This window comes from Pygocentrus nattereri, chromosome 18, assembly GCF_015220715.1.
Source record: "Pygocentrus nattereri isolate fPygNat1 chromosome 18, fPygNat1.pri, whole genome shotgun sequence".
Taxonomy (NCBI): Eukaryota; Metazoa; Chordata; class Actinopteri; order Characiformes; family Serrasalmidae; genus Pygocentrus; species Pygocentrus nattereri.
In genome coordinates this window covers 15,184,850-15,209,732 of record NC_051228.1, presented here as the reverse complement: position 1 = coordinate 15,209,732, position 24,883 = coordinate 15,184,850, and the positions used below count along the sequence as shown (strand labels likewise).

General features: G+C 40.5%; 1 protein-coding gene across 3 annotated transcripts in view; it reads right to left on the bottom strand.

The window, feature by feature from the left end:
- The window catches only part of ttc28 (tetratricopeptide repeat domain 28), a 248,625-nt gene that overhangs the window by 112,742 nt on the left and 111,000 nt on the right, over window positions 1-24,883 (bottom strand). For all 3 annotated transcript variants that reach the window (XM_017693688.2, XM_017693689.2, XM_017693690.2), the window contains one exon: window positions 9,997-10,144. In XM_017693688.2, coding sequence (XP_017549177.1) covers window positions 9,997-10,144 — 148 coding nt within the window. The remainder of the gene's footprint in view (window positions 1-9,996; window positions 10,145-24,883) is intronic.

The window sequence follows — 24,883 nt, the reverse complement described above, 5'->3', positions numbered from 1 at the left end:
CTATTTTATAAATACTTGCACTTTGAGGTCCATCTACATTACAGGTACACTATATACAATATATAGCCAAAAATACTGTAAGTGGATACCTGACCATCACACCAATGCGAGCTTCCTGAACATCTATATGTCATTTATATGGAGTTTGCCTCCTTTGTATCCACAACAGCCCCTCTTCTAGGAAGGCTTCCAGCTTTGTTTTAGAGTGTTCTGAGTCTGTAGAAATTTGTGCCCATTCAGTCAAAAGACCATTTGTGGGGTCAGGCACTGATGTTGGACGAAAAGGCCTGACACAGTTGAAATTCCAGATCATCCCAAAATTGTTCAGTGTGTTTGACATCAGGACTCTGTGCAGGCCACTGAAGTTGTTCCATAGCAAACTCATCAAATCATGTCTTTATGGACCTTGTTTTGTGCATAAAGGGGCAGTCACTGGAGCACAGAAAGGCCTTTCCCAAAATGTTGCCAAAAAATGTAATGCAAATAATTGTCTAAAAACGTTACCTTTCACTGCAAATAAAGTACTGAGTTTAATCCCTGAACCACAGCCTCAGACAATTATCCCTCCTCTACCAAACCTTTTCGTAATAATAGCACATACAGCTGACCAGGGCAAACCTAGCAGGGCAAAAATTTCACAAACTGTCTTGTGTCAAAGTCAGTGCCACCTTTAAAGTCACAGAGCTCTTCAGTACTGTTAATAGATAAACACTGATAGTACCATTGTACTTTTTACATACCTGTTAGTAATGAGTGTGGCTATAACACCTGAACTTAAAGGAAGGGATGTTCACATACTTTTGGTCATATAGTATGGGTGCACAATTAGGGTGTTTTTCCACTGCACAAATATCTCTAAACTGAGAAAACTGTAACTGTCTGTTTTCCATGCAGTTTTCCACCTTCAAGATTGGTACCAACAGGATGTAATGGTACTGTTTTATTCTCTCTTTGGTAACACTTGCAGTTTCAGGTGACTGTATAGTCACCAATCACTATTACATGATCTAGGTCACTACAATATAAACTAGCAAGGTATGTGGAGCCGGCTGCTGTGTATTTTAAGAATTATTACTTTATAAAAATTGCTAAGGTAATTTTAGTTTAAGCTATTTAAACTAAAGCTAATGTGATTAGAATTCATGCTAACCTCTAAAGTTTAGGTGTTTGTACTCATATTTTTATGTTCAATAGAGAACAACATAGCTTTGCATGACTCTACACATAAATCTGTGTAATTTCATACATTTGTGTAAGTGTGAGATTGCAGATCAGTGCAGTAAATTGCTTCCTATAAGCCATAAATTAAGATAAATATAACTAACAAGTAAGGTAATCAGTCAGCCAAATTAGATGCTTTAGGGTGGAATACAATGATCAGAAAGATCATAAATAAAAGAGGTAATCATAGTTATTTGAGTTGTCTCTTAAGTAGGTGGAAAGCAACCTAAAACTAGAATCATTCTCACTGTAGCCCACCTGTTGTCTTGCACGGTTTATTAGCTACTCTCTACCACATTTATGCTTGGACAAGTGGAACAGTGGTATTCAGCTATTATGATGGTAATGGACAGCTTGAGAGTGGTCCACCACTAAAAGATATTCACACATTCAGACACTGACCACTGATGAAGGATCAAATGATGGCAAGTGTATATGTGAGTCATAAAAGCCCTTTCACTTCAGTTCATAGCTTTAGTACTTGACTCTGATTTCACCAGCTTTCTTTCAAGGGCAGAAAACTTAACTCTAATTTCTTTCAGTGTCCTACCACAGTCAATGTCTGATGTCTTTGTTTCTTTTCCTATGGTAGCCAATGTCTTTCTGATGCCTTTCCATGTCTTCTGATATCTTCAAATTGTTTATTTTCACACTCTGAGGTGTGATACATGCTCAGACATTCAACGCATGCCTGACAGTGGAAGGTACAGTACAGACAGAAGGCCAACATATGTGTAGAGGTGACCTCCACAGGAGGGGTGGAGACACAGGTAAAGAGTGAAAGTGCAAACACTGTCATAAATCAGCACGGGCCGCAGCTGAATGTCCCCCGCACTGCCCGCTGGGACGGATGACACTGTTTTAGCTGCCCTTTCTGCTCTTTCTATACATTCCAGCTTGGGAAGAGCTTCACTGATGTCCTACTCTTTATAGGTGTGGGAGTGTGTATGGTGGGGGTAATACAAATGTGTATGTACTTGATTTTAACCTCATTGAGGGGACAAAAATCTGTTCTTTTGTAGCAACTGCTGGACAAGGTAGACACTAGGTTCATCTCAGCCTCAGATCCTCTGCCTACAGAGATATGGACTGGTCTGATATCTAGTGCAAGCTAAGCTGGCCAAATCTATCAAGATTTGGATATTTTAGCCATGTGGTGATGCCTGAAAGAAGACGGTCCAATTTGTGATGTCTATTAATCCGCATGTACATGTGTATGTGTATTTTGTGTTGTTTTGTTTTTATAAAGCTATAGATTTTCTTCTGTGTACCATCCTCAATGGAGCTACTGTCACCCACCAACACACCCTGGGAATGGAAAGGGAGAGCTTTACAAAATGCTGACAAAACTTCATTTCACATAAAGATAAACTGTGCGTAATTCACTAATTCTAGAATGGTGGCAGATGTCGTCATGTGGATAGGTCACTTACAGAGAAACCTGAAAGTTGTTGAGAAAGATCTTCAAGATAAAATGCTTTTTCAGACATAAAATGCAGATTTAATTTAATGGAGTATAAGAGACAGCTGAATTCCTTTGTATTATTAGACTTAGGCTTAGATGTAAACATTGGCTGTTCAGCTACAGTAATATATACAGGCATTTTCACATAGTGAAAAACTGAAAAATGGCAACAACCGAGATACAAGGTTTTGTCCCAACAGCAGCGATATATTAAATAATAATGGAAAATCCCCACAAAGATAGTAATACAAGCGTGCACATGAGCGCTTGCATGCATTTGTCTGCTCCATTAAAACAACAATAGCTCTTCTATAGCGAGAGGAAACCTGTCCATCCATGGCTGTCAAACACGTTACACACACCATTACACACCTGTAATCCGCTTCTCACACACAGGCTGCACTAAAGGCTGAGCAGAGAGGGTGCTTTGTGTGAAAATGTGGCTGAGAAAAACAGCATGAAAACATAACAAAACGCATGCTGTAAATCTTTTTTGGATCGATCGGCATCTCTTAGGATGTCCCGAAGGCCAAAAGACGATATTGCATCTTACAGAACTGAAAAAATTAATCTATCCTCCCCTTTTTAGTAAGTGAAGGAAGCTGTCTGTTTGGAAAGGGGCCAGTGAGGTTTGCAATGGAAGAGCTGTGTCATCCCACACTCTATAAGCAGCCCTATAAGCTGCATACATCTAAATGGTAAAAGAAGTTTTTGGCTTTGGGGCTGCTGTTTAAATTGCTCTTAGGGAGGATTCTGTATATTGACACTATTAATTACCATTCAAAAGTTTGGAATTGCTTGTCTTATCAATAACTGCTGTTATTGTAACTTACACAGTGTGGACTGAAATACTATAAGCTAGACACCAGAAGGGATCTTAAGATGTTTTATTTAATATTTAATTTTTTGGGGGGAAGAGTAACAAGTTATTAAATGACAAACAATATACTGTAATTATGTATTTACAATAATTCCTTAACATTTAATGTGCCTCCAGACTTGGTGACTACTTTTCAATCACGAGGCTTTCTGGATGTTACATTTTCTCAATCTACAGTAGAACTACAGTCAGGTGCAAAGGTTTGAAAACTCCCTGGTAGAATTACATGTTTTGTTGATTTTTTGGGTGAAAAGAAGTTAAAATGCTCTACAGAGACCAAATTTAGTAATATAGCATTTTCAAATTTTAGTGCACAATTATATATTTATTTAACATATAGTTTAACATATTGGGGTTAAAATAAGTTAAATGGTTCATTAAAAGTGTTCACAGGTTTGTTCTTTGTAGAGGATGTGTACTTATTTTCAACAAAACATGTTTTATATTCGGTTAAAAAATAGCTAGAATACTCTTTTAATGATGGTGCACAGGACGATAAACAAGAGAGGAGAAGCACTTAAGCAGTGCATCACAACGGAGCGATAGCACAGCAAGGATTTAATGATGAGCCTCTCTCTCTTCCTGCTCTGCTTGCCTTCTTCCACTTCCACTCTACTTCCCTGTCAGAAAGGACGCTTGAACGTGGCCATGGGAGGGCTGCTAAATAAATCCGTAATAACGGCAAGTGACAACGCCACCACCCACCTGCATTGAGCTTGCTGTATTTCTGTTCATGCTATTGACATTGCCACTCAACACATTTGGAGGCGTTCAGTTATCTTAGACACTGATTTATAAGTGATGTGAACAGTTTTTATGACGAACCCCATTCATACATAGTACAACACAGCATTGTGTCTTAAAGAAACAGTTCAGTGAAAAATCTACTTTAAAATATTCCCCTTTTCTCAAATGCAATCAAGCAGACATGTATTGTGTCCAAAGTTTGCTTGTGTAGTTTTGCACTGGACCTCTTGAGTTGCTAAGTCATCTCAAATAGCTTGTACCTTGTAGCCACAGTGCTAAACAAAAGCCAACTTCAGTCTTGATGATGTTCTTTTCTGTTGAGAATCTTTTCTGCTGTTTTTTTCAGTTCCAAGTGAGTTGGGCATGACTAAACTTGGTGTAGATGACGTTAGATCTGCCAAAGTACCAATAAGAGTTAACCATATGTCTAAATCAGCTACTCATGTTCCACTTCTTCGCAAAACGTGACTGCTCTCCTGCTGAGTCCCAGCCAAAACTCCCAGCAAGCAGGTTATTTGAGCTTTTCTAAATTTGTTAACAGGGCTTGTGTTTGTAGCACAGCTAGACACCCCTTCCTACATGCGTCTGCCACTTGTTGCAGGAACCTATTATAAGCAATTTAATTCATTTATGAGAGCGCAATATCAAGGCTTAGCATTTCAGAAGCCCAATCAAGCATTAGCTAATTAGCTTTAGGTTACAGCTAGTTAGATATAGGTTAAGGCATTTGTAATGCTGAGTGTTCAAATATCGGAATAATATGTCTGTGATATACCTGCTATAAGATGAAAGTCTGAGCTCTCGAACATTTGCTGCAAAATGTAATTAGATCTTTAAAATGACCATCAGGTTGTCCTCCATTTTGCACTTTTTACTCATTGCTCGAAGAGCGATCCAATGAAGAGAAAAGTGGTCTATTTTTCTGCAGGGGAGGCTCAAATGTGTAAATCTGAACCACACCCACCCACCCACCCACCAGTGGTGCTGGATTGTTGATTATGCCTGGGACACATCACATCAATCATTTTGCATTTGGACATAGCCACACAGTTCTGGTCAGGTAGCAGCTCAGAAATTTTGGAGCATTCATCTACTATTAAACGGTATTAGTTTATTAATATACACCGATCAGGCATAACATTATATTCTTGTTTCTACGCTCATTGTCCATTTTATCAGCTCCTCTTACTACATAGGTGCACTTTGTATTACATTTACAGACTGTAGTCCATCTGTTTCTCTGCATGCTTTCTTAGCCCCCTTTTACCCTGTTCTTCAGTGGTCAGGACACATATGAACCCTCACAGAGCAGGCACTATTTGGGTGGTGGATGACGTCTTACTACAGTGCTGAGAATGATATTTCGAGTAAAACACTGGTAAATGCTTTTCTGTGGCATATTCTACTATTAAATCAAAAATTCAACAAGTGAAACCACAACAGGGGCTTTAAAAACTCCTTTCCCTTTAAATGTTTAATTTGTCTGCGTACTTGCGCGAACCCTAAACATTATTGCGCAAGTGTGTTTGCTCTGTGTCTTGGACCTGAACATAAACTCTGCGAGACACAGCATTCAAAAGCCGTCCTCAATGAGCAGCCAAACAGTCTGCTTAACGTTTAGCACTGCTCTCTTCTCAGGCTTGGCAGTACAGAGAGGGTTTGGATGGCACCTCTAATGCCGCAGAGCCAATGAGGAGGGACAATTAAATTAGAGTGAGGTAATCCCCCCCGCATGCAAATCCTCAAAATGATAGCTCCACTCTAACTGATAAAGAACGACTAGAGGATCAAATCCCTGGCAGTGAGATGACTCAGACTGACACTGAAATGAAAAAAAATGAGGGGAGGGCAGACACAATGACGGGAGAGAGAGAGAGACAGAGAGAGAGAGAGACAGAGAGAGAGAGAGAGAGAGAGAGAGAGAGAGAGAGAGAGAGACAGAGAGAGAGACAGAGAGAGAAAGAGACACAAGCACACAACAGAGGAGATAGAAAGAAGAAAGAGGCAAAAAAGCATGAGAAAGAAAAGAAATAAACAAACAAACAAAGAAGGAAGAAACAAAGAGAAGGAAGAAAGATAGAAAGAAGGGAGAAAAGTGAAAGAGGTAGAGGAAAGAGACTTCTGTCTCTTCTTTCAGGGAGAGAGAGAGAGAGAGAGAGAGAGAGAGAGAGAGAAATGGGACAGAGGAAGACAGAGGAAAAAAGAGAAGAAATAGGGAGAAGAAAGAGAGAGCCAGAAAAAGAGAGAAAAATAAAGTGAAAGTGGGAGAGAAAAGGATAGAGAGAAACTGAGAAAGAGAAAAAAGAAAAAGAAAATGAAAGAGAGAGAGAGAAATTGAGATAGAGAAAGACTGACTGACATATAGACAGAGTGTGTGAGCTCAGTGGTTCAGATCATCTCTCTGTCTCTCTGGGGCTGATTATAAGGGGCTGTTCTACATAATCTCCTCCACAGCATTCCGGCCCCTGTTTGCGCACAAGTGTGTGTGTGTGTGTGTGTGTGTGTGTGTGTGTGTGTGTGTGTGTGTGTGTGTGGGTGTGTGTGTGTGTGTGTGTGTGTGTGTGCGTGCGCGCATGTTTGCGTGTGGAGGAAATAAAGGCCGTCATTAAGAGATAAAACAGCCTCAGTTTGGACACACTCCCAGGACCACGGCTGCGTGTGTATATGTCAATGATTTACCTACAAATAAACGTGGCTGTTTACTCAGAGCCACAGATTTATATTTTCTCTGTCTCTGTGCATCTACAGTATCATCTCTCGCACACACACATGCACGAGCACACCTACAGGGAGCAACCACGCAGACTGGAAATGTGATATACACAAATACACACAGATCTGATCCAGCCACAGGCAGCTGCAGAAACATATCTTTAGTGGACAGCTCTCCTGCCAGGGAGGCCTCATCTGCAGGAAACAGCAACACTGGTGCTGCTATTTTCCTGGATTTCAGAATAGCAAAGTGCACTAGCCAAACTAATGAGATAAACCACTCTCCACAGTCTGTACATAGAGAGTGACTGGCAGCAAAAGCCCAGTAGTCTACATACATCGCTTTATTATGGTCGTTTTATCAGAACCCTTTATATTGTGGGTGCACCTCACACATGTATAGTGTCTGAGTGTGTGTCAGGTAGGGCTGGGGAGACTAATTGACTCTTAGACTGTTTTTTAACAGGGAATGAAATATTAATTACCATTTGTTAAAAGTTAACTTAAATAGCAAATAATGGGCTACTCTCCCTGTTTATTTCTCTGCTACTCGGCACTTAAATCTGGTCACGCTATGTTCTAATGTTCTTTCATTTGCCACAGCTTGCTCTCAGCTCATGACAATTTAACATGCTCCAAGTAGCCAACAGAGCTCCCTCAGCTCGTACTAAACTTTCTGTCACACACCTACTTGAAACACAACAGCCTTAGCTTATCTAATGCAATGTAGCATTAGAAGCTGGTGGAGTCTTCTTCTATTGGACTAAAGATGGCTGGCAAGCTTAGGGCAGTGGTGGACAGTAACTAAGTAAACGTAATTCGTTACTGTACTTAAGTAGTTTTTTCGTGTATCTGTACTTTACTTAAGTATATCCATCCTGGGTGACTTTTTACTTTCACTCCATTACATTTCAGAGTCTAATATCTGACTTTTTACTCCACTACATTTTGAGAAATCTGTCGTTCCTTTTGGTTTCTGTGTGAATAAAAACGTAACATGTCAAAACAAAAGAAGCACAAAGCAAGAGCACCAATGAGGGCACAGCGGTCACTTTGTTCTGAGCTTGTTTTGACCTGTTGGTCATAGCGACCCAGTGCAAGCACACAGTTCAGCGTCAGTGCAGCAGCGTAAAAATACATATGTCTACCTACATGATGGAACTAACCTAACTTTCTGTAAATAGACCACAATATAGAAATATGTACACATATACAGTCATAACTGGCATGTTTTCTTTTTTCTGAATTTATACAAACACTTTCATTTTATAGTAAATTAGTTTTGGTTAGTTTATGTTTATGAGCAGAGACCTACAGATCAATATAGTAAAGGAAAACTTCTTTGTGATCCTGAGTCTAAAGCAAGTTTTTATTCAACTTGTAATTAAGTTACAAAGTAATCTTAAACTGAAACTTTGCTTGTGTGTAAAAAGTGATTTCAGAGCCACTCAGTTCTCCCTGATGTTTACCTTCAGTGTTTTGTGCTTATGATCATTTTAATAGACGTCAGTGTCACTAATTAATGACGTTCTATTAAAAGACTGGTTTACCAAGAGAGACACTGGAGTGTTTTCACCTAAAATGAGTTCATGAAGCGAGTCTTGTTATAAAAATGATAACAGGACATCACCGCGACCCTGAGGGAGAAGTGGCTTAGAAAATGGATGGATGGATGGATGGATGGATTGATAACAGGACATCAGAGCCATAATTATTCTTTTAGTACTTTTACTTTTAATACTTAAGTACATTTGAAGGCAAATACTTTTGGACTTTTACTCAAGTTAAGGTCTAGAGTAAGAACTTCTACTTTTACTGGAGTAATATTTTACCTTGAGTATCTCTACTTTAACTCAAGTACATGATTTGTGTACTTCGTCCACCACTGGCTTAGGGTACATCACTATTGAGGGCTAACTACAACTCCTCATACATGTACAATTTCACAAAGTTTTCAGTCAGTCAGTCAGTGAGCAAAACTCCCTCCTCTCAATGTGTCCACAGTTACTTTGATGTCTCATTTTCACAGTTTGACCCCCCAACCAATCCAAAGGAGCTTAGCCTGAAGCCCAGCAGTTCCGACGCTGTATGTTGCAATTATAAAGTCTGCAATTGTATAATTTTTCAAATATTTTACACAATACTTTGATCAGATTAAGCTGGACATCATTTGTGAGAGACCTTTTCACAAATCAACAAGGAGCAGACTAACAAAAGCAACAGCAAAGTGGAAAGCCACATACTCTTAGCCATCCTCTGAGAAAGGTCTTCAATTTTTTCACCTTCAGATTCCAGGAACAAAAATATGAATATGACAGAAAGAAATGTAGGGCTGACAATATCTTTACATAGTACTAATAATATAATGCAGGTGACATGGGTCAGAATCCCCGCGGGCCAAAACACAGCAGACTTCAGCACGCTGCCTCGTTAAATAACATATCTGATGTAGGTGGACCAAATATACAGTGGCCACTGAGTGAAGTACAAGGTGTGTTAATAGTGGTAATAGTGTTAACAGAGTATATATATATATATATATATATATATATATATATATATATATATATATATATACACACACACACACACACACACTCATATATATATACTCATATACTCTGCCAAGTTGTACAACAAGCAAGCACTTATTGGCTATCCAAGAGGGCTCAGGGCGGGATGAGACCCGAATAACTCTTGACATGACATAAAACTAGCGCATAATCAAATGGAGCAGTTCAAGAATCAGCTGGCAGAAGAGGTGCAAAATCACAAACATGTATGCAACACATTGTCAAAATATTAAAAGTGAAGGGTATTAATTCAAAGAGCAAGAAAAGAAAATTGTAAGGTAAGTACTCATGTTAAAACATGACACCACATGTTTTTAGATGTGCGGATGGAGAAGTAAAATTTAGGTTTTCCAAAAAAAAAATAAATAAATAAAATAATCAAGCATTTAAAAACACACCTCGTAGTGGCGACTTCATGGCGGCCTCTACCATGCCGACCAGCAGCTGCAGGCTCTTGGGGTCCTGGGCCAAGCCAGAGGCGAATGCAGCCAGAGCGTCTGCATGCCGACCCAGGTACTGCAGGGCAACACCCTGTCGGAAGTATGCCTACAAAGAGATACAGAGGTACATTTGTTACATTCTTTGTTTAATTTACAACTTCAAAATGTGTTGCAATTAACAAATTGGCCACAGTGGATGCAATTACACAAAAACTCACAGGACCTTTCCTGTAATGTAGACTGAAACTAAAGGCACAAATACACTAAGATGCCAGTTTATTAGGTGCACCTATGCTGGACCTACTAGGACCCTACCATGTTGGTGTCAGTAACTACATATTACAAAATATTTGACAACAATGAGTGTAGGCACAAGGCTGGCATACCTAATAAGTGAACTGCATATACTTTTTGCTGCATAGAATTATACATTTCCACATACAGAAGGCACGCATGAGAACCTCAGCCACTGAAAATAGTGAACCATGGCATTTCTGGTTTTTGGCTGGAAAAAAGGCAGACATTTTTGACCAAAAAAAATTAAATGGGCTTACAGTGTCAAAATTTTGACTTTACAAATATTTTTAATGGTAATGAAAAAAAAAGATGCTGTTTGTTTCCTTCACTCTCTTGTGTCGGTTAGTGCAGGTGCACTCCAGCAGCGGCAGATGCTGGTAGTTTGAAAATACTTCAAGGGTTCTATAAGAGACATTAAACAAGCGATTTCAATTGACACTGTTAATGTCAAGTATCATGAGGGGGTTCAACACACATGAACTTCTACATTACAGGTTTGTTACCACATGAAAACATAGCACCTCATGGCATCCCACTTGATGCACAGTATATGAACTGTGACTATTAAAGCTAGGCCTACAATTTGAAATGCCAAAACCTGGTCAAAACATTTGTTTTACTTGAAGCTTGTTAACAGATATATTAATATATTTTTTACATTGTAGCAGGTTCACAGTGACTTATGTAGTAGAGGTGCCTGGCATAGAGCTGCTGCTGTTTAACATTTCTAACAACTTATTTATTAGGCTGCTGCTCATAGTCATAGTCAGTGATGGATCTAGGACTTCCAGGAGGCCTAGAGTGACCTGTTTATTGCCATGAAATTGGTTTCACCCATTGTAAATCAAAATGTGATTGATTCATTCACTTCGTAATTATGCTGGTGGTTAATTTAAAGACTTACATTTACAGCATTTGGCACACACTCTTATCCAGAGCAACTTACAAATTTTGATCATTTTACACAGATAAGCGAAGGTAGTGTTAGGAATCTTGCCCAAGGACTCTTATTGGTATAGTGTAGGGTGTTTACCCAGGTGGAGACTGAACCCCAGTCTACAGTGTAAAAGGTAGAGGTATTAACCACTACACCATACCAACTTCACTTCATCTTTTGAAGTCCTAACAAACAGGATAGCCTGTTTAGCTATATCTACCTAAATACCGCAAAGAAAAAAACATTCCTGATTGGCCCATTTTCTACTGGACTTTTCAAGAAGGTATCCCTTTTTCATCCAAAACTTAACAATGAAACAAGAGTAGTACAGTAATATAGAGTTTAAATACAAGTAAGATTCTACTGAATAAAAATGTAACTAAAAATTACAGACATGTATTTCTTAGCTCCCAGAAATTGTTAGGCCTTCCCTGAAGGCTCTTCTACAGCAAACAACCAAAGCACAAAGGTTTGTTTGTAATTAGTTATTGGAATTTGTGCATCTTTTCAGCAAAGTAATAAAAAATGAATGAACTTGCCTTGGATGGCCAACCATTCTTAGATCATATACCAGAATCAATAAGTCTTTTTCAGTTTTTGCTCTGCAAACAGTTTTTTATACTGTATAATCTTATAGCATGTGAAATACAATATTAATTAACGAAACAGTGCTAACATTGCTAAAATATACAAAAAACGTTTTTTAGCATAACAAATAACTATCCCCTTAACTACCATCATTACCATGCTAATTTGCACTCTGTCTGCAAGTCTATTTCTGAGGTCCAGCAAGAGATAAACTTCGACATAATAATTTCCACTCAGAGATGTTTCACTATGCAGCTAATGTTTGAGTGTAGTGCTTTCTGTCTTTGGTTATACACACACACACACACACACACACGTATATATGCTGAGGGAGGGACTGCACTGATGGCAGCTCATTCACTTCTCACACACATCTCTCCTCAGCATCCTGTCTTTGTTCAACAGTGTTCAGATAACAGGGGACAAGAGAACTATGGAAAAAGACGCATGGCACTGAATTTATGAAGCTCAACTGTAATTAATTTCACTTTGTACGGTAGGGCAACCCTTTGATTACAGAGACATCTTCTCTTTTCAGACTGCTTCACTGAAACGAACGAAGAGGCAGATTGAATTCAGCACATTAACCTTTAGTCTAACCACGTTATTACAGAACCTTGCAGGCCACCATGTTCTCTTCACTATTAATTGCCTCAGTGAATGTGGTACTTTGTGTGTATGCATGTGTGTGGTCTGTTTTACTGTCTTCATGGGGACTAAACACCCCCACACAAAGCAATAAAGCTGTCATTAGAGAGACATTAAAATTTTCCTTTTCTGTTTTGGGAGAGGGACTGTTTATCTGGAAAACGAGAAGAGACTGAAGACTGGGGTTCCTAATAGTAAGATGTATTTACAGAAATACATAGTTATATAAACTGAAAGACCATTCTGAAAGCTTGCATTACAAGTGTGTGTGTGTCTAGGGTCACTGGGGTGGAAACACCACAATGTCTGCGTGACTAACGGTCATAATATGCAATCCCACCATGGTTAGGAGAGGAGCATGCTATTAAGCAAAAAGAGGCCAATAAGTTTGTTGAAATGTGAGGCAGAAAGCATTTTTGTCACACGTCATACCCGTATTAAAGCTACATGGTGGAATAATTTAACAGCTGTAAAGATTCAATAGACCAAGTTTTACATTATATTTCACCTACAGATCTTTCAATCTGGACAGCTTAATTTGCTTGCAACACTTCAAAACAAGTTGATTTACGAAAAAGTGCAAATTTATCAGCCTTTCGAGAACCACATTTAATAAGGCCTAAAGTCACTAATTCACTTCACGGTCATTTACTGAAAACTGGCCAAACATGTACACACACACACACACACACACACACACACACACATATATATATATATTTTCTTTTCTTTTTTTTTTTTTTTAAACAACAGTGAGGCACCTAGGAACCAATCACATACCAATTAAAAGAGGGGGTCTGAGTGTCACTGGAAGATGGCTCCCTTCAGTCTGTGAGGAGATGACGACCCCTGAGCAGAAAGCGTTTCGCAATCTCCTCCTCAATAAGAGTGAATCTGTCATAACTGCAATGTGACTTTCGGCAGCAGTGAACCTCCAACATCACAGACCATTCGTTGTTGGTTCCACAACAGCGGATTATCTCCGAAATCGCTTTGAAAGAGCTGTGAGCACAGTGACACCCGACACGCTCAATCGAGTATGGGATGAATTTGAACTTAGTTTATGGGATGAATTAGAACTTAAATAGATTGCTTTTAGTTTATATGAAGTTCTATATTTAAAAAAAGTCTAAAAAATATATTATGAGTTCAAAACTAATTACATAAACAGAAATGAACATTAAAGCAGTGTTGAATGCCTGGAATTGCAGTCGGACATTGTATTCATTATGGCCCTATGTGTGTCTGTGTTTAATTTATGTTCAGAAAGTACATTTATTCAGTATGGGGAAAGCTTTTAGACAAACTGCTCTCAGAAATGGCATCCGCACTCGACAGGATAAAAAGGACAGTTTGCTTCAGAAGATTCCATCCCATTCAATCCCATTTCTCTAGTATGATTTTCAGCAAATGTTTCTACTGCTACTGCATAATTGAATGAATCTGGCAAACATCATGCACACATTTCCATCTCGAAGTACATTGGTTTTAAATCAGACAATTTATTGATGAACTGAGCACTGCCAGTCTCAATTTAGCCTCCACCAGAAACCCTAATTGGCCTATTAGTAAATTCCCACCAAAGCCTCATCCTCATGTTGCTCTGCCAACTTTCATGCCTTTTCCCCATCTTCTATAATCATTTCTTTTGCCCTCCATCGCTTACACTTCAGTGAATAGAGAGTAATAGGGCACAAGTTGATTTGAAGTGTTTGTGAGGTCAGAATTAATGTGAAATATTCCTTTATTCATCTAAACCAGTGGTTCCCAACTCAGAGAGCCCTCGGGGCCCCCCAGAGAGGCAGCATTTTTCTTTCAATCCTATGTGTTGGAACAAAAATGGTGACTGTCTCAGGTGGCCCTGAACAATGGGCTGGAAAAAACACTGATCTAAACTAAAACTTTGCTACTTGTTTCATGCAAAGTGTTTAAGTTAAATGAAACCAGTTAAACTGCTTGTTACCACATTTTTTTAGGATGAACTCAAAATGTTTTTTGTTTACTACACAGGCTATGCTTAATAATAAGCTACTATCTGATCATCTAGTGAACTATGAACACAATTACAGTACATAATTGTGAGACCACCATCAAAACAAACAACATTTAGCATGATCTCTCCTGTCATGTATAGATGGGGGAGGAAAAGAGACTAATGTGTGGCATGGAAAGTGCAAGCCTTCGGCAATGCTCTCATCTCTGTCTGTGCTCTTGTTTAAGGACATACTATTGAACATCTCTAGAAGAATTTCTCTTTCATCTGAAAGCCTGCTTCTAAAGGGCTCTATTCACTGGGAAAAAAAAAACCTAATGGTTTATTAAAGCCCTCTACATGTGGAGAACCCGACTTAGGGGATATAGCTCTGTCTCTGTTTATTGCTCTGGCTTCTAGTAAACAAACAAACAAACAAACTACCATGATATACAAGACACTGCTACTGCATCTAAAACTGTTTGCCTCGGTTGAGATGGTTTATAGACGCTTACAGTCAGCACTTGAACCGCAATCACGCTCCTCTGGCTTTCCAGCTGGGATTGAAATGATTCCGCAGTAACAACACTGTTGAGAAAGCACTCGACAGTGATAGCAAAGAACTGCTCCATTAGCATACAAGGTCTGGCCTGGTGAAGGACCACTGGACTAGCTGTACAACAGTGCGCAGAGATGTGTATGCATGCATTTTGTATATGTCAGTGTCTGTCATGCCCATGAAATATGGTCAAAAATGATATTATTAATCAAACTGAAATTAGGTTTTTATTTTTAAAAAGTAGCAAACATTTAGTATTTTCAATAAAAACTAATTACTGAACTCAAAACATAATTGGATTTGGTAGCACACTGCTTGACATACTAAAAATTAGCTTCTAAGTTAGCCTAGTTAGTCTGCTCTAAAACAACAAACTTCAATCATTTGAAGTGACATTTAAAATGCAGTGTTAGATAAAACTAATTGTCACCTCACAGTCCTGTCCATATGTTCGTGTTGTGTTTTGGTTTAGCCCATGTGTTTTTTGTTTTGTTTTTTTAGTCCAGCCCCCTCGTTTCGTGACTCCACCCCTGATTGTTTCCACCTGTGTTCCCACCTGTCCCTCATCATCCCTGTTGTATTTAAGCCCTGTGTTTGCTCCTTGTGTTTGCTGGTCTTTGGTGATTGTACCGTTGTTTGTACTGTTCTGCTGGTTTGATTCTGGTTTCTGTCATGTCTGTCCCCCGATCAATGCGTGTTAGCTCTATGACCCTGGACCGTTTGGACTATGACCATGGATTTGCCCATAATAAACGTCACTTATCTCCACATATGCGTCCGCCTCCTCGCTCCCCGTTACACTAATACGTACAATAAAGTCTATTACCCTTTTATAGCAGGGCTCATGGTGTCTGGAAATCGACTTGGATATTTTTTTATTAAAATAATCAAAATATTTCTTTAGTCTAACTCTATTATCAGAGGACTTGTGAAATGTTATGACTCATAAAAACAGGTGAAAATGGCCAGGGCCTGCCAGTGGGCCCAAATTATATTATATGCTTCTATAATCTAAAAATAATTCATCCACAGTGCCTGTAGTTACTAAATAATAAGAATTAGTATATAATAAGTCTGGGATTCTACGGGTTTAAAGACAACATTACTAAATGATGAAAAGCTCTTCTATCTATCTATTCTATAATATGCTATCTATAGTATGACAAGGTTGTGGTTGTGTCCATTGTAAAATACACCACATATCAACGATATACATAAACATCTCTCCAGTCAGCAGGTGCACATCACACCACCTCCTAAAGTTACTGGCTGCCTAGCAACGTTTGCCAGGCAACGCCTGCCTCTCCCCAGTGAAGCTCACCTGCTGGGCTTGCAGTTGAGCCAGCAGACGACTCTGCGTTCAGACAGAGCCAAGACTAACAGGGCTGCTCACGTCTAATTACTCTCAGAGCCTTGCCGTGCCACTGGCATTATCACTTCACTTAAAGCACAGGGATGGAGAGTTCAATTAGCTTACTAATTAAATACTCAACTGCCTCAAATTTTCAGAGGAATTTGGAGATTAGTTGGACAGCATTTGCAACAGCCACGAAAACAGAAGATCTACTCATCAGATCTTCAGGAGAATACGTATTTGTGCCACATGACACATGGACAAATTATGCCTTAGTTGATAGCGAAAAGGTACTTGTTGTGCAAGCAGAACGAGCGCTCCCGCCTTCCTTGACTGTCGAGCGCAATCGATTGGCGGCGTACATCAAACTGCAGAGAAGTGTGTGGAAAAGGTCATACTTCAGAGCCATAATCAATATACACATTCTGAATTCACAGTCTGTCACAACTGTTACACACAGTAGTAATGGCGCAATCGAGACATCGGCTGCTCACCTGGCTTTGAAATCAGAGGAGGAGGTATTCTGAATGGGCCCAGATGAAAGTTGGCTGCAATTTTCATTATTCCTCCTCTTTGTACTTCAGGAATCATATCTTTATTTTTGATGACAGCTTGCTGGAAAGCGATTTTTGTACTACACTGCAAAGACACGCAAGTCCTGGGAGTGCTATTATCTTAATTCTAATCAACAGAACATCCTGCAGTTTCCACTTCTTCCAGCTCCTCAGGACTGATTTCTGCCCTACTGATTGTTAGCCATGCAGGGTAGCGGATCACACAAAGTAGTGCTTCTCAATTCTGGTCCTGGAGTACAACTGCTGTGTATAGTTTAGCATTCCCTCTTCTCCAGTACACCTGGGTCCACTCAGTGAAGTTGTTAATTAGCTGATGAGTTGAATTAGGTGTGTTGGAGCAGAGAACACAATAAATTGCACAGTGCAGGGGTAGTCCAGGACTAGAAACACTGACAAAGCAAGGCTAGTGGCATACTGAAGCTTCTCTGTATGAACAGAAACCTCAATTACAGATCATTACTTATATCAATCAAGTCCAGATGGTGACTGTGCAGAGATTTCTCTAGCTTGAGTGCTGGAGAGGCAAAACACTCCGCAGTCAAACATATTAGTGACTCGAGGAGGGGACTGTAAGTATAAAGAATATTATGCTAGTATCGACTGACAAGTTGTACATCTGGTAAAAAGGCATTTCTTCCATTCAGGGCTAGCAGGAACATCTCCAACTAATGTTAAACCATCCGCTCACATACAGACACTCACCTTCGGGGTACAACGCCTGAGAGAGTGGGGACATCCTTTTTTCAGGACTCTGAACCCTCACAGGCAAGAGCACTCTAGAAGAATGTTAGTAGAGCACTCAAAGCAGGATGTTAACCTCTCCCGAGTCCCTACAGGCAGATCCGCAAAAGGCCCATCTCTCCGACCTTCCGCATGTTACCTTTTAGGACCATTCACCTTTATGCGTGTCCCTGCAGTGTGGACTTATGGGTCATGTATTTCCTGCCACTCCCCAAGCCAGTAAGCATCACTGTAGGTGTATAATAAGCCAGTCTTGAAATGTGAGAGGCTTTTATTAATGCAACATCAGTTCAACACCAGGGTCTCAAAGGAGAAGCAGAGAATTTCTCTTCTGATTTTTTTTTTCCAAGAAGCCTCTTCTTCAGAATCCTTAGAAAACTGTGCATTAGCAGTTCTTATTAAATATAAATGCTGTATCAAACATAAATGGGAGTATTAAAAAAAATCTTTCGAGAGTCAAGCCAGCAGCATCAGCAGAGCTGGGAAGACAGCAGGATACAGATGGGTTGAGAATTGTGATCCCCTCTCATCCTTAGCACATTACTAGAAAAACTTCCTGATCGGAAACACTAGATACAAGCTGCACTCTTTTCAGTAATGCTCCTCCCTTTAGTACTGGATAGGTTCCATTTGTTCCAGTTTGAGTCCACTGCTCCATGGCCCCAACTCTCAATAAACATTCATCTGAGTAGCTTTTAATAAGCATTTGTCGCAACCAAGGCCAATGTGAGCAACGACTGTCCTCGCACACTTCAAAGTCTTGCTCACAAAGCTGAAGACCACGTCTTAGAATCAATCACAAGAGATAGTCAATCGTTACCAAGAGGAGCTTAGAAGGAAAATTAGTCCTGTGAAACAGCAACACTGACGTAATTTTATTACTACATTCGGCTGCCAATAGCCTCAGTCTAGGTGACTGTGAGATCCTTTCTTGAGGCTGGAGCTTTTACAACTGTAATTGGACTTGAGTGCCTCGTTTGTTCCAATGCACAGGGAGAAGGCTGTATTTGCAGCCAAGAGAGGAGGACAACAAGGACTGCACTGAAAAATAATGGAAAACACATAGAAAGAACTCCTAGTAATACCACGAAACAGAAAACCCACAAAGATGCTAAAATAGCAACTGTTTAGCCCTTCGTGTGTAGTAACGAGTAAACAAGCAATGTGTCAAGAGAGAGCACGCGGGCGAGTGGGAGGGAGGCAGAATGGACAGATGGCGAGAGCCGTGAGAAGCAAGACTGAGTTTTATAGGCTCTGCTCATGGCTGGTCATTGTCCAGCAGCTCTGTTTCCAGGTTGCCTGGAATGCAGATGCTCAGATCTCCCAGGCGATTACCAGATAAATGCACTCTAATTCACAACACATGCAGTCGGCCCAAATATAGACCTGCTAATTCCTCGCAGTTCTCTCCAGGCTCCATGTTCAACCAACTTCGGTGAGAAACGCCTCAGTACTGCATGGTTAAGTAGCATTTGGGGGCTTCAAAACTGTATCCATGAAGCATATCTATTGAGGTCTAACCTCTCAGAGAACGCTAGCAGAGTACAAGTGTGTTACGAGCAGTGGTCTCGATGCATGCACACAGTAGCCTCGTTCAAACTGATCCAGTTAAAGGTGGCCAGCTTTCAGTGTCCACCTGCAGAGAGATTAAGCCGTTAAAAGGCAAACAACAGACCTTAATTGAAACAGCCGTCGCCAACTGTTCCTAGCAGGAAAGCTGGGCCCAAAATAACAGGGCTAATCTGCATGAATATTAATCTGTGTTGCTGTGGGAAGCTAATCAAATGTCATTAATCTGGTTGCATTTCTCTTTGTGAACGTTCCAAGAGGGACAAGCGAATGCATCCCACTGCCAGATGAAGCCAGTGAGTCATATGACCCCAATGACCCAGTGGTCCAAGACCATAGTCTTATACACAAACAAGCTGGAAAACCAGACAGTTAGAAATAAATCATAGTCAAACATTTAAGAAGCACACAAAAATCAATTCTGTGGAAATCAGCTGTTACTGAATTTCATAATTGTAATGAGGTTTGAAAGCTGATCTCACTGAAGCATCTGATTTGGTATTTGTCTGCTAACACATGATAACCAGGGTTTCTTGCAATGTGAGTGAAGTGCACTATCCTCATACTGCCATGCATTCCATGCCATAGGATGTATCCAAAGGGGTCCATTTCCTATGTTGGGGTAGACTGAATGGGCAGACTACCCCAACATGGTAACATTACCTTAGCAGTTTAAGAGAGTATGCAGAGGTCTCGGGCCCCTGCAGGGGTCCCTGGCTCTTGCCAATGTGTCGGCCGTGACTGCACTAGCATCCAGTCAAACTGTCCCCTGTGGCTCAGGGTTTGCAGCAGAGAGCACTGAAGTAGGAAATTGAGGCTGCCACAAGTTCAGCTGTTTTTTTTTTCTCCCCCAAAAGAGCCTCATTTCATACAACAAGGGGTTTAGGCAATTACTTGTGACAATGGCTGGCATGGCAACCAAGGGAAAGATTGATCCAGACAAGCAAGAACTCTGTTTGCTTTATTAAAACTCATTCATCATTGTGCTTGGGTGTAATGGTGCTGAGAGTATGGTGGGATAGAAGAGAGAGTGTGTGTGTGAGCTTGTAGAAGGATAAGCAGGGACACCAGTAGAGCAGCGAGACATTAGCACACATCTCAAGCTCCGATGGATATTAAAAGAGAACTATTCAAGTGCACTACAACTTCAACAAGTGCACACTCATTGCCTGAGGGCTCACCTTACATATAATGTCCTTCATCCCAAATTACAGTAGCCTTCCCACCTGCATTAGATAGTGGGGCACACCAATCAGTCTATTTTGTTTATAAGCTACACTGAAGATAACAATGATACAGAATGAATCAGGAGAGTTTAGAGTCATTATGAAATCTGGAGAGTTATTTCCTTTCAGGTTGCCTGCCAAATGTGCTGTGAGAGAGGTTAGTCCAGCAGAACACTTCCCAGTGCTTCATCACCTTGCTCCAGGACAGCCTGCTTCACCTTGCTGCAGGACTGCTAAGCTGTCGACTTCAGTGGCCAGATGAAGGACAGAACCAAAGAGAGAGAGAGAGAGAGAGAGAGAGAGAGAGAGAGAGAGAGAGAGAGAGAGAGAGAGAGAGAGAGAGAGAGAGAGAGAGAGAGAGAGAGAGAAAATTGAGGAGGTGGGCAGGGCAAGAGACAGAACTGACAGGTACATACATAATTAGGCTGTGAAATGCATAAGTGAAACCCAGCTGGGGGGATTTAGATGCGGAATGATGCTTATTACAGATGAAGGTCACCGCTGGCCAGGTGTGGGAAGCATCCTGACTGAGTTAGGCACTGGCCCAGCCTAAAAAAGCTCAGATCAGGCTGTGCTAATCCAACCCCCCCTGGTATGGCTTAACAGCCTAGACCAGTGAACTCTCCTCCCCACTCTTAGTACTGAATCACAGCAGAACGCACTGAAGATATGCACTAAAGCTGTCTCACGCAGTCAGTTATAAGGAATTTCAGAGATCGATTTCTCAAGCCTCAAACCTGCACTTGCACCATCCTATTTTCACACAGTGGACAAATGTGGACAGTGGACAAATATATATATAAATCACACACATAGCCATTCCTTCTCCACAGACAAATCACTGGCAGTAGAATGTGTAATACTGAAGAGCTCAGTTGACTTTAAACATGGCAGTGTCATGTTTAAATGGCCTGGTCTGCTAGATCGGCCCTGGTCAACTGTAAGTGCTATTATTGCGAAACATCCATAATAACCGAAAACATCTAGGAGCAGGAGCAACAACAGTTCAGCCATAAAAATCAGATTAGTGCATAAAAATCTCTTCCACGGCGAGCCATTCCTTCTCATCCAACATCAGCGTCTGACCTCATAAATGCTCTTTTGGCTGAATGGGCACAAATTCCCAAAATCTAGTGGAAAGCTTTCCCAGAATAGTGGAGGTTGTTATAGCCACAAAGGTGGGGTATTTCATATTAAGGCTTTGGCTCATGGCTTTGGAATGGAATATATGAAAAGCTCATATATGTGTGATGATCAAATGTCCATATTAAATATCATGATGTGGGGTTAAACACTACACATTATAGGAGATACAAAAACCTTAAAAGAACACAACACTAAATTGTAAATTTTTATTTTGTTCTGCACTATAAAGGTAAATGAAAAAAACAAACATTAAATTAGCTGTGGAAAAACCTAGAAACATTCATTTTGACCACTGTTTCCTATGTTTGTATTTATATCAGTGATCATTTATATTTGTGAGTTTCATTTCTTTTCAATGCCATAATCAGTCATTTGAGCACGATAACATGGTTTGGAAAAATGTTAGTGTACAAAGTCTATAGAGGATCCCCCACACACAAGACAAAGATTTAATTCAGCGCTGACAGCAAATCTGCAATTGTTTTGTTTGTCCATTATGACTGCATGCTGGTCAATTGGGTCTAACTAGAGCGCTTCAGTACACATCGCAGACCTTTGGCAACAAACATTAGGTTTTTCGTTCTATTGCTAAAAAGCAAACAGAGAGCATACAATTACAAGGCAGTGTAAAAAAAGTCCTTGTTAAATGTAGAGATGCTGCATTCTGCCTAGTCCTGAATTCTTGCTTATAAAGGCACCAACCAAAGCAACGCTCCTATCTCTAGGCCGACGGCGAAACAATCCAGGCAGCCTTGAGTTACACTTGAAACAATGTGCTGGTAGCTAAAAGAGACTCTGCTTTTAACCGATTTTTTTCTGATCCAGACAAGAACCCAACACGTCTGCAAAATCATTCCCCTCAGCGCCGCTCTTCCTCTCAGAATGGCAAGAAAGCATAGCCTCCCCTTTGTGGGTGGATGACACGTAAAGAAAAGCAGAGATCGGGGGAGTCCATTAACGTGTGGATCGGACTGCATGAATCAGACGAAGAGGCCTGCGGGCTTGACAAGAAGTTGCGTTCAAAGCCTCTTTATGACTGCAACACAGAGGAGAGAGGAACAGAGAGAGAGCATGGCTGTTGCTGACACCCCCAGTAGGCTGTTCTGCTGATGTCAGCACTGAGGTTCGACACGGCAACCCGCTTCCTCTGACACTAATGAAGCAGGAGGCTTTGAGCGGCACTCCCCACTGTTGGGCCGTCAGATCGTGTCCCGTCTCTGATCGGCAGTCGCAGCCAGGTGGAGATGAGGAACGGATTCCTCTGTAATTGAAATCAAACCACAAGACCAGCAGCTAGCGATGAGACAGCAGCAGGGATGAGAGAGCCGCCTGTTGCCTGTTCAGAATAGCTCCAACCCTCAAAAGCACAAAATCATGTTTGGAGATTAACACCATTAACACCAAGTCAAGCACCAGAGAGATGTGTTGCACAGGGGGTGAAAAGTGCCTGCTGATGAACTGCTTTCAATAAAACATGCTAAAATAGGACAATAACATAACAAGAATGAAACCAGGATGAGTGGAGGCAATTACGCACTTATTGTCTTGAGGGTGGTCTGCAACCCTGTTCCTGCTTTTGATCATGAACAGTCTCAGTCTTTAACTGAAGGGGCTCTATGGAGCTGCGAGAACTGTTATGATGCAACATGATGAAGTCATGTCTATGTGTGGCTCCACTTTCTATAGCACTTTTTGAACCTGCCATTAATTTCCAGGTAGTGCCACACAGCAGGGACAAATACAAATGGTGTTCGGTGGCCCTGGTCAGGCAGGTAATCCACTACAGCTGAGAAGAGGGTTTGATAAAGATCCGTAGGGGAGTCATGACTCCACCACGCAGGCGACAAAACGACAGCTCCCTGCCAAAAGGCTTGCCTGATGATTTAAGAGCGTTTCCACTACTGAACTCATAACCTAGTTGGCGCCAGCAGACATCGACATCAGATTGCCTCCGAAGCTTTTAGAGTAATTCAAACAAGCACTTGGTCATGTAGCCTGTTCGACGTCACCTTTAGAGCTGATTAAATGCAGCATTGGCCAAGCTTAAAATGTTCATGTGGAGTAAAGAGGCTGCAGATGCTCAGAAACCCTTCCCAAACACTTTGTCTGGGTAGGGCTGCCTCATAATACCCACACAGAAAGCCACATTAAAATCTATGAATGGAAAAACATTACTGGTGTAAAACATTTTACACTAATAAATATGGATGTCCTGATCCCATCTGAAAGATTGGTTTCAAAGTTGATCATATTTTTATGAATCCACATCAGCTACATGTAACTCAATCTAATACTAATCATTTCTTAAGGCCCATTGTGCTTCATGTGCACCACTGTTGTACTGATGACCTAAAACGAATTTTATTTGCAACAGTGAGGGAAATTAACAAGTCATCTAAAATCTGCAGTTTGAAGCTATTTGGAAACTGTAAACAGCGCAATGCACTCGAAATATCGGCAAGACCAATGTTTCGACTACGGTTGAAGTATTTTTTGTTAAAACACCACTAAACCAGCTGCACATAAAATTTGAGTGTATGGCTATCACTTAACAAAAACTACATACAAAGACAAGAACAAGAAATAGGCTAGTCCACTCATGTTAGAGCAACTGGAAAATTCAAGACAAAGGTCCAAAAAGCAGAACATTCAATTCAGAGTTGGTCACACAGGTTCTCCAGATGGATGAAGAATGTGCTGTAGATGGTTCAATATAGCATCAAAAAGGGTTTATCTTTTGTTACAGGTTTGACAACGTAACAATACAGGCACCATTTTTGGTGCCTTATAGAACCATTTTCGAAAAGGTTTTATATACAGCCATCTACACCACGTTCTCCATCCATCTGAAGAACCTTCCTTTTCACCATGCAATGAACAATTTCATTATGCAAAGGGATCTTTTGGTATTCATGGTTCTAAATAGAACAATTTTCTTTACTAAAAACCCTTGAACACCCATCATTTTTAAATTAAAATGAAGTGATTTTACATCAATATTTTGATGCTGATTGGTAGACTGAAGTATTACTGTAATTAGTAGACTAAGATTATCTTAAATGAGCTGGTGGGCTGTGTGTATCTACAAAAATGCCAATATCAGATTCTGACTGTGTACAGGTAGATACTAAATGGCCAGATGGCAAAACATTTAATTGAAACATCCCTACTAATATGATAATGGCACAGTAGTAGATGTCTTGCCAATCCATCCCAGCACCAAGAGAGTTGAG